At 36.6% G+C, this 12,426-nt stretch overlaps 1 protein-coding gene across 1 annotated transcript in view; it reads left to right on the forward strand.

Annotated features, from left to right (window-relative positions):
* The window catches only part of LOC148945225 (cGMP-dependent protein kinase, isozyme 2 forms cD5/T2-like), a 134,611-nt gene that overhangs the window by 105,625 nt on the left and 16,560 nt on the right, over positions 1 to 12,426 (forward strand). Inside the window, exon 6 of the mRNA XM_089098980.1 lies at positions 3,444 to 3,607. Coding sequence (XP_088955106.1) covers positions 3,444 to 3,607 — 164 coding nt within the window. The remainder of the gene's footprint in view (positions 1 to 3,443; positions 3,608 to 12,426) is intronic.

The following is a 12,426-nucleotide window of genomic DNA, read 5'->3' on the forward strand; positions in this document are numbered from 1 at the left end:
GAATACTAGTTATGTTTAGTCTTTATCAAAGCAAACATGGTTCATTACCAGCGAGAGAAAATGTAGTCCATTTATAAAATGTATCCGAAAGTCAATTTTGGACACCCTAAAAGCGTGTCTCATGTCGAGAAATTCAGTTTTGTATTAGCTTGACTTGGCCTTTTCCTCTAATTTCTTAAATATTATTTTCGCGTACTAATGATACAGCTTGTCTTAGATTTGATTTGAAAACTAGTACCCTATCAGTGAAGTTTTGTTTGATTTTTCCTCCCCACTTTGATAAATCTTAGCATGTATTTGCATAGTATATACCTTCTTTTTTCTTCCTTTACTTATTTCTATTTACTAATTTGTCTTAAAATCACATAGATGGCTGCAGTAGTTCAACATTTATCTACAAAATTACTTTGGGGTTGGTAGGCTGGGAATAACGGCCAGTTTTGATCATTAACCGTTTTTTGGCTTTCAAGACTTGGTAAAGAACATTTCATTTGTCAAGTATTTCTCCAAATGATAAAACGCGGCTAAGGACATTTTAGGGGAAAAAAAATCGAAGCATATTGATGCGGCTATTAATCCCGTGTTGTTTTAGGCTACTTGTTGCTGTTTTTATAACTAAATGGTGTAATGGGAAATATGCTGGAGTAATCGATCCAGTTTGACACGTTTAGCTTGGGATAAGGTATGATCTCACTTTGACAAATGTTGCCTTAATATGCCTTTTCAAACAAGAAAAATTCAAGCTTTTAAAACTGCATTTTTTGGATCAATTTTTTGATGCTTCGTCCTCAACTTCAAAAAAGTCAAGAGAAAGAAGAAAAACAACAAAAAACTGCGATGCATAAGCAAAATGACAGAGAAAACCAAGTAACCATAAAGAAAAAACCGTGACCAGTATCAAACTCTGTACGTGAAACTTTCGTCTGTTCGTCTGTACGGTATTCAAAATTTCAATGCATCATACTTTAAATACGGAAAGGGTCAAGCAAAAATTGTTGAGATTCGAGCCCGAATTTTTAGAAGCTAGAATTTCCTATTCTAAGGATGCCATAACTCGAAGTGTTTGTAAATTCTCGATTTTGCCATCTCTTCCTTCTGACTGTGAAGCTTTGAATCCATGCGAAGTTATAAGTACGTGTATGTACTTTTCGTTAGGCTGGGAAATTTTAACTCGAAGAGACAGATGATGTAAAGCTGTATCGCTCAATTTTTCTTATAGCGGACGCATCGTTACTTCAAGCGGTATAAACTAATATGAACTTTAGGAGGAAAACAACTTCACATATATTAACCAAAATAAGTTTATAGTGGTCAATTATTTCAAAAGTAAAGATTAGCTGTCCGAGTACCATATAAACGGCGGCATAATAAAACCAGGTAACCTAGATAAGGATCTCCGGTTTATTTTCACAAGTTCAGTGTTGTTCGAAGTTATATCCCCTATCTTTCGCGCTTGGAATAGGGCTACAGGGTTGCCACCCGGTGAAAAAAAATCACTAGATTTTAGTGATTTTTTTTGTTGATTTAGTAATTTTCTTCAATAATCTAGTGATTTATGCGAAGATCTAGTGATTTTTGTTTGTTTAGGCAATATAGAAAATCCCTAGAAACAGTGATAAATCACTAGAAATACTGATAAATCACTAATGGTGGCAACCCTGTACAGTTAAAGAATGAAACAACTTAAATTAACTAGTGTATATTTCCGTCGTGACTGTAGTAATCTCGGCAGTACCTGCCGCATTGTGCGCAGAAGTGACAATTTGGATGTGCCCAGTTCTTTGATATTTCTTCCTCCTGTCCTCAACTAGCAAACACCCATATAAATTATTCCAGTCTAGAGGAAAGGCGAGGTAAACTCGGTTTTTATTCGAGAGTCTATGATTCTTGGAATGGCATCTACTACAACTGCCGAAAATATCTAGGTTCAAGATGGTTTCGGTCAAATTGAAATTTGATTCATGAAAATTTCAGGGAAACAATTTAATGTTAGATACGTTTCTAACTTTTGGTGTTGGATTTCCCTTCTTTAATTTGTTTTTGTACCACGCGTTTATCACTTACTCTGCATTTTCTTATAGTAATAACAATATAAATATACTCTTCCGTGTTTACCTCTCCTCCCCGTCTTAGAAATCTTATTTTACTTATTCCCCGAGTAAAATATAGATAAAGGAATGGGAACAACTCTGCCAACCTTAAGTCCAATCGAATCCTTAGGATAAGTTAGGCGTTTTTACCCAATATTCAAGGAGCGAAAGATTCCTTCCGCTAATTAGTTTATTGTTTTACCAGTTTTATATAATTTTTTTCCTCTTCAATTTATTTCTCTGTTTTTGTTTCTGTTGTTTCAAGAAGCATTTTATTGTTGTATTTATTTTCACTTTTTCTCTAGAAACATCATACGAATTTACCAGATAGCGAGTTTAGCTGTATTTCGTTTGTATTACCAGCCAGGGCCATTTGATTTAGCTTCTCGTTTTTTAATACAGCGATGTCAATAAGTCTAAAACTACCAAAATGTAGCATTTGCTTAATTTTATCTCTAGTTGAGCTCGTAGACTGACCTTCTCGTGTGAAATTAATTTGTATTTCCTCTCATTAATTCATTATAACCCGGTTTTCTTCTCTTTTTCTTATTCCTTCAGGCGAAATCGCTAGAATTCTCTAAAGACCTTTTCTTTGGTAAAATAAAAAACGCAAGTAATTTACTCTGTGTTCCAAGGAGCATTGTTTGTCCTGGATTGGACTTCTGGGAAAGACCCTCTATTTCGTTCTTGATTGCTTTAATCTGCTTAAGGATGTAGGTTTTGGCAGTGTATTTAATTGTGTTCCTGTCAACTGTATTACAAACAATTTGTTCCTTGTCTCCGTTTGTTAGAAGTCTGAATAAACAGTAAACGTTATTACAAGTTGTGTAACTATGGCTAGTTCTGACAAATAAGGCCAGTAGACCTGTTGCTGATATCGCCCTCTTTCTTATATTTAATTAAATTGAACCCTCTATTCAAGCTTTGACTTAGTTTTGTTGTCTGTTCAAAACTGACTTTTGCGCTGTTTCTGTTAGTAAAACCGTAAATGAAGGCTGAAACTTGGCCATAATCAGCAAAAATTCGGAAAAAACGTTCGAAAATACCAGACTAGTCAAAAGAACTGACTGACTCAAATTATGCTGACTCCAAACATGTAATGTTTATTAAGTATATATATATATATATATATATATATATATATATATATATATATATATATATATATATATATATATATATATATATATATATATATATATATATATATAGACCAAGATATATTTGTTTTGTTCTAAATATCTTTTTTTTTTATGCCTTCCAGATTGTGTATGATTCTTGCCAGATATCTGTCAATAAACATAAATGAGAATGAAAAAAAACCTTTACGATAAAACCTTGGTCCTTTTTCAGATTGTCGAGACGCGACAACAGCAACATATTATGTCTGAGAAAGAGATCATGGAAGAAGCCAACTGTGATTTTATTGTGAAATTGTACAAAACATTCAAAGATAGGAAATATTTATATATGCTTATGGAATCCTGCCTTGGAGGCGAACTTTGGACAATACTCAGGTAAGCACTAAAGCTATTGATTTTTATTTAAACGAATAATCTAATAAAATCTTATATGGCTCTTAAGGAAGGCTGTCTAAGTCCTTGGGGGGTGTGGCGGGCCACATAGGAAGGAAATTATGTGTCCTAGGTTGCAGTCAAATCTTAGAGATAACCTTGTAGCAATATACGTTAAATACTATTTAAAACATTGCTACCGTCTTAAACCAATTAATAAGATAATGATTTAAGGCCAAAGCAAATCATTGCCGAATACGTAGCACTCATCGCGTCCCATCTCCTTTTTTTAATGTCTACTTTTTGGGACAACAGACAAAGTGGTTTCGGCACTCTACTCGTTGGCCATGAGGATAAATCTAAAAGAACCTATTTTATAAATTCGGACATCAATCTAACAAAGCAGATGATTTGTAAGAAAATCATACCCAGTATTACGGACAAATGTACCTCAGATTATGAAAAAATGCTAGTTGAGCTTTATTTGCTTAATAGAATGTTGGTGAATATTTTGGATTCTATCTTACGATATGGTTTGAAAAATGACCCTGAAAGAACCCCTTACTCAGATTTTCCAAAGTTACTGCCCACGTGTTGTTCATACTTCCAAAGTCGTTCAGGGGACGTTCTTGATGTAGGGAAGTAAATAGCACTTACAGTGACAGATCAAGTGAAAAGAAAAAAAAAACGTTTGGCAACATTTAAAATGTGTATTCTTTTTTACCTGTTAAATTGATTTTCAGAATTAGCGAATGTTCATTTACATTGCAAACCCCATCTTTTTTTGAAAGATGCAATCAGATGACAAATAGTTAGATGTTACTTTGGGGGGTTTAGAAATCGATAGGTAGCAGTCCGTCGGGACTTGTCCCAGTTAAAGACGGTAACGTTGCCTAGGTCACTGGTAAAAAAAAGATTCAAAAGAGATGGGCGGACCATTTTGAGAATGTGTTAAACTGTGGTAAAGTTGTAAAAAAAAAATATAGAAAATAACGAAAAGATGTCCAATAATTTAGAAGTGAAGGAAGATTCATTTAGTAACGAGGAATAAGAAACGGTATTAAAGAATTAAAAAAAAGGGTTCTGGGCTGAAATATGGTGGCCACAAAACTGTAAACAGAATGATATACTGAAAATTATTGAGGTGATTTTTGTCCTAGTGAGCCTAGCGATCTTAGGAAGGAGTACCTAGTAATCTTAGGAAAACTTTAATGCAGCCTCTTTATAAGAGAGGTGATTAGAGTAACTGTAATAATTATAGCCATTATCATAGGCAGCGCAATAGCGCTGCTTAAGTAAAGAACGATGTTGGCACAATGTATTATTATTATTTTTATTTTTTTTATTTTTGTTGGTTTTAGACCAGGGCACTTCGTATCAGAGGAGTTTTCGTAGAAACTTGAAAAAGGGTTCATTTGATTGGAAATTGGAAGGGCTTGTGCTCTTTTTAATATTCTAAAGCGATTGGAAGGAAACTAACACCCTTCTACGCCCATCATTTCACCAAACACATCCATCAAAATTTTGATATAGCCATTTTGTTCAACGTAGTTGAAAGATTTGGAAATTATGTCTTTGAGGAGGACACTCCCCCCCCCCCAGTCCTCAGACCAAGGGTTGTAATTTATGCCCTGGGGGCATGTAAGGTTTTATTGAAAGCGTTGTCGTAGAAACTTCAAAAAGGGCTCATTCAATTGGAAATTCAAAGGGCTAGGGCCCTTTTTAATAGTCGGAAGTGATTGGAGGGCAGCTACTCCCCTCTCACGCCCACCATTTCCCAAAACACATCCAATCGAAATCTTGAGATTGCCATTTTGTTCAACGTAGTTGAAAGTTCTGGAATTTAGGTCATTGAGGATGGCAAACCCCCCACAGCCCTCAGGGCAAGGGTTTTAGGTCATGCCCTGGGGGGATATAAGGTTTTTATAGAAAGCATTGTTGTAAAAACTTTCAAAAGGGCTCATTCAATTGGAAATTGAAATGACTAATGCCCTTTTAATATTTGAAAGTGATTGGAGAGCAACTAACCCCCCTTTGATGCCTACAGTCTCCCCAATAAAAAGCGATCAAAATTTTGAGATATCCATTTTGTTCAAAGCTGTTAATAGTTTTGGAAATTACATATATGAAGCTGATAACCCGCTCAGAACCCTCAGGGCAAGGGTCGCAAGTTATGCCCTGGAGGCATATAAGGTTTTTATAGAAAGTGTTGTAGTAGAAATTTCAAAAGGGGCTCATTTGATTGGAAATTGAAAGGGATGCCCTTTTTAATAGTCGAAAGTGATTGAAGGGCAGCTAACCCCCCTCTTACGCCCACCATTTTCCCAAACACACCCGATCTTATTTTTGAGATAGCCATTTTGTTCAACGTAGTTGAAAGTTCCGGAAATTATTTCTGTAAGGATGGCAAATCCCCGACACCCCTCAGGGCAAGGGTTGTAAGTTATGCCCTTGGGGCATATAAGGTTTTTTATAGAAAGTGTTGTCGTATAAACTTCAAAAAAGGCTCATTCAACTGGAAATTGAAAGGGCTAGTGCCGTTTTTAATAGTCGAAAGTGATTGGAGGGCCGCTAACCCCCCTTGCACGCCCTCCAGTGCCCACAACACCTCCCCTTAAAATTTGAGATGTCCATTTTCTTCAATGCATTTGACAGTTTGAAAATTATGTCGTTTAGGATGATAACCCCCCCCCCACATACTCCTCAGGGCCAGGGTTTTAAGTTGTGTTTTTGGGGCATATAAGGTTTTTATAGAAAGCGTTGTCGTAGAAACTTCAACAAGGGTTCATTCGATTGGAAATTGAAAGGGCTGCTGCCATTTCTAACAGTAGAAAGGGATTGGAGGGCAACTAATCCCTCTCAGGCCCTCCATTTCCCAAAACACATCCCATCAAAATTTTGAGGGAACCATTTTTTCAATGTAGTTTAAAGTTCGGGAAATTAGTCTTTGAGGATGACAACTGCCCCCCCCCCCCCACAACCCTTAGGGCAAAAGCTGTAAGTCAGGCCCTGGGGGTATATAAAGCTCTTATAGAAAACATTTTCTTAGAAACTTCAAAAAGGGTTCATTCGATTGGAAATTAAAAGGGCTAGTGCCCTTTTTAATTGTCGAAAGTGATTGGAGGGAACTAACCTCCTCTCACGCCCACCATTTTCTGGAACACATTCAATGAATATTTTGAGATAGCCATTTTGTTCAACGTAGGTTAGGTTAGGTTAAGTTAAGTTAAGTTAGGTTAGGTTAGCCTACGTACGCGCGCGTACGTAGGCTAACCTAGCCTAACCTAACTTAACCTAACCTAACCTTAATCTAACCTAACCTAATGATACACCTAACTTTTTGCCTGTCTCTCACCTAACCTAAGCTAACCTAAGTGAAGCGTACGTGGGCTAACCTAACCTAACTTAACCTAACCTAACTTAATCTAGCCTAACCTAACCTAACCATACTCTCCGGGAATGGTTAGGTGTCGTCTCTTTGTGTGTGTGTTGTCCCTGTGTGTTAGTCGTCTCTCTCTGTGTGTGTGTGCGCACGTAACCTCGTCTAATGTGAATTTCAACCATTCAGGCTGGTGGACTAAGACCCCAATTCTGAGCTAGTAAATTTCAACCATTCAGGCTGGTGGACTATGACCCTAATTCTGAGCTAGTGAATTTCCACCATTCAGGCTGGTGGACTGAGACCCCAATATTGAGCTAGTGGATTTCCACCATTCAGGCTGGTGGACTATGACCACAATTCTGAGCTAGTGAATTTCCACCGCTCAGGCTGGTGGACTGTGTCCCCAATATTGAGCTGGTGGACTAAGACCCCAATTTTCTAACTCTTGCATTTCATGACAGAAATTCAAAATGTACTTCGAAAAATCAAGAGAATGTAACTGTGAGAAGGTAAAGCACAGCAAGTCACTACTGAAATATTCCAACTCTTGCATTTCACGATAGAAATTCAAAATGAAATTTGAAAAATTAAGTCAATGTAACTGTGATATGGTAGTTTTCGTGTAAATTTCCACCATTCAGGCGGGTGGACTATGACCCTAATTCTGAGCTAGTGAATTTCCACCATTCAGGCTGGTGGACTGAGACCCCAATATTGAGCTAGTGGATTTCCACCATTCAGGCTGGTGGACTATGACCACAATTCTGAGCTAGTGAATTTCCACCGTTCAGGCTGGTGGACTGGGTCCCCAATATTGAGCTGGTAAGACCCCAATTTTCCAACTCTTGCATTTCATGACAGAAATTCAAAATGAACTTCGAAAAATCAAGAGAATGTAACTGTGAGAAGGTAAAGCACAGCAAGTCACTACTGAAATATTCCAACTCTTGCATTTCACGATAGAAATTCAAAATGAAATTTGAAAAATTGAGACAATGTAACTGTGATATGGTAGTTTTCGTGTGTGTGCATAAGTTTTCGTGTGTGTGTGTGTGTGTAAGTTTTTGTGCGTGTGTGTAAGTTTTTGTATGTGTGTAAGTTTTTGTGTGTGCGTATGTTTTCGTGTGTATGTGTAAGTTTTTGTGTGTGTGTGTGCGTTAGTGTTTGCGTGTGTGTGTCAGTTTTTGTGTGTGTGTGTGTATGTGTGTGTGTGTTAGTTTTTGTGTGTGGGTGTAAGTTTTTCGTGTGTGTGTGTGTTGTAAGTTTTTGTGTGTCTCAGCTCTTGTGTGTGTAAGTTTTGCCGTGTGTGTGTAAGTGTTCGTGTGTGTGTGTTTAAGTTTTTGTGCGGATGTAAGTTTTCGTGTGCATGTGTAAGTTTTTGTGTGTGTGTGTGTGTGTGTGTGTGTGTGTAAGTTTTTGTGTGTGTGTGAAATTTATTGCGTGTGTGTGTAATTTTTAGTGTGTGTGTGTGTAATTTTTTTTGTGTGTGTGTGTAAGTTTTTGTGAGTGTGTGTCATTTTTTTTGTGTGTATTTAAGTTTGTGTTTGCTTTTTAGTTTTTGTGTTAATTTTATTTTTTGTGTGTGTGCGTTAGTTTTTGTGTGTGTGTTTAAGTTTTTGTGTGTCTAAGCTATTGCGTGTGGATATAAGTTTTTTGTGTGTTTTTGTAAGTTTGTGTGTGTGTGTGTGTGTGTGTGTGTTAGTTTTTGTGTGTTTAAGTTTTTTGTGTGTGTGTGTGTGTTAGTTTGTGTGTGCGTGTGTTTGTGTGTGGGTGTTAGTTTTTGTGTGTGTAAGTTTTGGTGTGTGTGTGTAAGTTTTTGTGTGTGTGTGTGGTAGTTTTGTGTGTGTGTGTGTGTGTGTAAGATTTTGTGATTTGGTGTTATAGTTTTTTTGTGTTCATGTTTAAGTTTTTTTGTGTATGTGTGTGTGTTGTTGTGTGTGTGTGTAAGTTTGGGCGTGTGTGTGTGAGTTTGTTTGTGTGTGTGTGTGTAAGTTTTGTGTGTGTGTAAGTTTTTGTGTGCATGTAAGTTTTTTTGTGAATGTAAGTTTTAGTGTTCATGTGTAAGTTTTTGTGTGTGTGTGTGTGTGTAATTGTTTGTGTGTGTGTGTGTGTATGTGTTTTTGTGTGTGTTTTTGTGTGTGTGTGTGTGTGTAAGTTTTCATGTGTGTGTGTGTAAGTTTTAATGTGCATGTGTAAGTTTTTGTGTGTGTAAGTTTTTGCGTGTGTGTGTAAGTTTTCGTGTGTGTGTGTGTGTGTAAGTTTTTTTTATGTGTGTGTGTGTGTAATTTTTTTTGTTTTAGAGTGTGTGAGTTTTTTTGATTTATTTTTTTAGTTTTTGTGTGTGTGTGTGTGTGTGTGTGTGTGTGTGTAAGTTTTTGTGTGTGTGTAAGTTTTTGTGTGTGTGTGTGAGATTTTTCGTGTGTGTGTGTGTGTATTTTTTGTTTGTGTGTTTGTGTTTAATTTTTTGTTATCATTTAATTTTTTGTGTGCATGTTTTTTTTCGTGTGCTTGTGTAAGTTTTTGTGTGTGTGTGTGTGTGTGTGTGTGTAAGTTTTTGTGTGTGTAAGTTTTGCGTGTGTGTGTAAGTTTTGTGTGTGTGTGTGTAAGTTTGTGTGTGTGTGTGTGTGTGTGTAGTTTTTGTGCATGTGTGTGTGAGTTTTTTTGTGTTCATGTGTAAGTTTTTGTGTGCGTGTGTGTGTTTGTGTGTGTAAGTTTTTGTGTGTGTGTGTGTAAGCTTTTGCGTGTGGGTGTAAGTTTTTGTGTGTGTGTGTGTGTAAGTTTTTGTGTGTCTAAGCTTTTGTGTGTGTAAGTTTGTGACGTGTGTGTGTAAGTTTTCGTGTGTGTGTGTATACGTTTTTGTGTGCATGTAAGTTTTCGTGTGCATGTGTAAGTTTTTGTGTGTGTGTGTGTGTGTGTGTGTGTGAGTTTGTGTGTGTGTGTGTAAGTTTTTGCGTGTGTGTGTTAGTTATCGTGTGTGTGTGTGTAAGTTTTGTGTGTGTGGGTGTGTAAGTTTTTGTGCGTGTGTGTGTGTGTGAGTTTATGTGTTCATGTGTAAGTTTTTGTGAATGTGTGTTTGTGTGTGTGTAATTTTTTTTATGTGTTTAATTTTTGTCGTGTGTGTTTGAGTTTTTTTTGTGTTAATGTGTAAGTTTGTTTGTATATCTGTGTGTGTTTCTGTGTAAGTTTTTGTGTGTGTTTAAGTTTTGGCGTGTGTGTGTGTGAGTTTTAGTGTGTGTGTGTGTGTTTAAGTTTTGTGTGTGTGTGTGTGTGTTTAAGTTTTTGTGTTCATGTAATTTTTTGTGTGCATTTAATTTTTCGTGTGGATGTGTTATTTTTTTTGTGTGTGTGTGTGTGTGTGTAAGTTTGTGTGTGTGTGTGTGTGTGTAAGTTTTGGTGTGTTTGTGTTAGTTTTCGTGTGTGTGTGTGTGTAAGTTTTAGTGTGCATGTGTAATTTTTTGTGTTTTTTTAAGTTTTTGAGTGTTTGTGTAATTATTAGTTTGTTTATGTTTTTGTTTTTTGTTTGTGTGTGTGTGATTTTTTTTGTGCGTGTGTGTGTGTGTTTTTTGTGTTCTGGTGTTTGTTTTTGTGTGTGTGTGTGTGTGTGTGTATGTTTTTGTGTGTGTGTATTTTTTGGTATGTGTGTGTGAGTTTTCGTGTGTGTGTATGTTTAAGTTTTGTGTGTGTGTGTGTGTGTGTAAGTTTTTGTGTGCATTTAAGTTTTTGTGTGCATATAAGTTTTCGTGTGCATGTGTAAGTTTTTGTGTGCTTCACAAATCATAATTTTCTGAAAGGACACACCTATGAAAGGCTAAGAAATCTAGCTTAGAAAGGTCAAAAATAGCAAATTAACCATCCCAAATCATAGGTTTCAGTCAACACACACCTACGAATGGCTATGAAATCCTGCTCAGAAAAGTCAAAAAATATCAGCCCACACACCCCCAAATCATAGGTTTCAGACATCACACACCTACGAAAGACTAAGAAATCCGGTTATGAAAAGTCAGAAATAGCAAATTACATATCCCAAATCATAGGTTTCAGACAACACTCACCTATGAACGGCTAAGAAACCTAGCTCAGAAAAGTCAAAAATAGCAAACTAGTCATCCCAAACTATATGTTTCAGACAACAAACACCTATGAAAGGCTAAGAAATCCAGCTCAGAAAAGTCAAAAGTAGCAATCCATCCACCCCAAATCATAGGCTTCAGACACTACACACCTATGAAAGACTAAGAAATCCAACTCAGAAAAGCCTGAAATAGCAACCCACACATCCCAAATCATAGGTTTCAGACACCACACACCTACGAAAGACTAAGAAATCCGGTTATGAAAAGTCGGAAATAGCAAATTACACATCCCAAACTATTGGTTTCAGACACCAGTCACCTACGAAATACTATAAAACATTAGCTCAGAAAAGCCTGAAATAGCAAACTACACATCCCAAATCATAATGTTCTGACAACACATACCTATGAAAGGCTAAGAAACCTAGCTCAGAAAGGTCGAAAATAGCAAACTACACATCCCAAATCATAGGTTTCAGACACAACACACCTATGAAAGACTAAGAAATCCAACACACAAAAGCCCGAAATAGTAATTTACATATCCCAAATCATAAGTTTCAGACAGCATTCACCTACGAAATACTAAGAAACCTTAGCTCAGAAAAGTCTGAAATAGCCAACTACTCATCCCAAACTCGAAGTTTCAGACAACAAACACCTATGAGTGACTAAGAATCTTAGCTCTGAAAAGTCCAAAAAGCAAACTACACCTCCCAAATCATAATTTTCTGAAAGGACACACATATGATAGGCTAAGAAATCTAGCTCAGAAAAGTCAAAAATAGCAAATTAACCATCCCAAATCATAGGTTTCAGTTAACACACACCTACGAAGGGCTAAGAAATCCAGCTCAGAAAAGTCAAAAAAATAGCAACACACACAACCCAAATCATTGGTTTCAGACACCACACACCTACGAAAGACTAAGAAATCCGGTTATGAAAAGTCGGAAATAGCAAATTACACATCCCAAATCTTATGTTTCAGACAACACTCACCTATGAACGGCTAAGAAACCTAGCTCAGAAAAGTCAAAAATAGCAAACTAGTCATCCCAAACTATAGGTTTCAGACAACAAACACCTATGAAAGGCTAAGAAATCCAGCTCAGAAAAGTCAAAAGTAGCAATCCACCCATCCCAAATCATAGGTTTCATAGAACACATGCCTATGAAAGACTAAGAAATCCAGCTCAGAAAAGTCAAAAATAGCAAACTACATATCCCAAATCATCGGTTTCAGTCAACACACACCAACGAAAGACTAAGAAACCTAGCTCAGAAAAGTCAAAAATAGCAAACTATTCATCCCAAACTATTGGTTTCAGACAACATTCAGCTACGAAATACTAGAAAACCTT

This window comes from Artemia sp. Qi Xiang Cuo, chromosome 13 (assembly GCF_049724085.1).
Source record: "Artemia sp. Qi Xiang Cuo chromosome 13, ASM4972408v1, whole genome shotgun sequence".
In the NCBI taxonomy this organism is placed as follows: Eukaryota; Metazoa; Arthropoda; class Branchiopoda; order Anostraca; family Artemiidae; genus Artemia; species Artemia sp. Qi Xiang Cuo.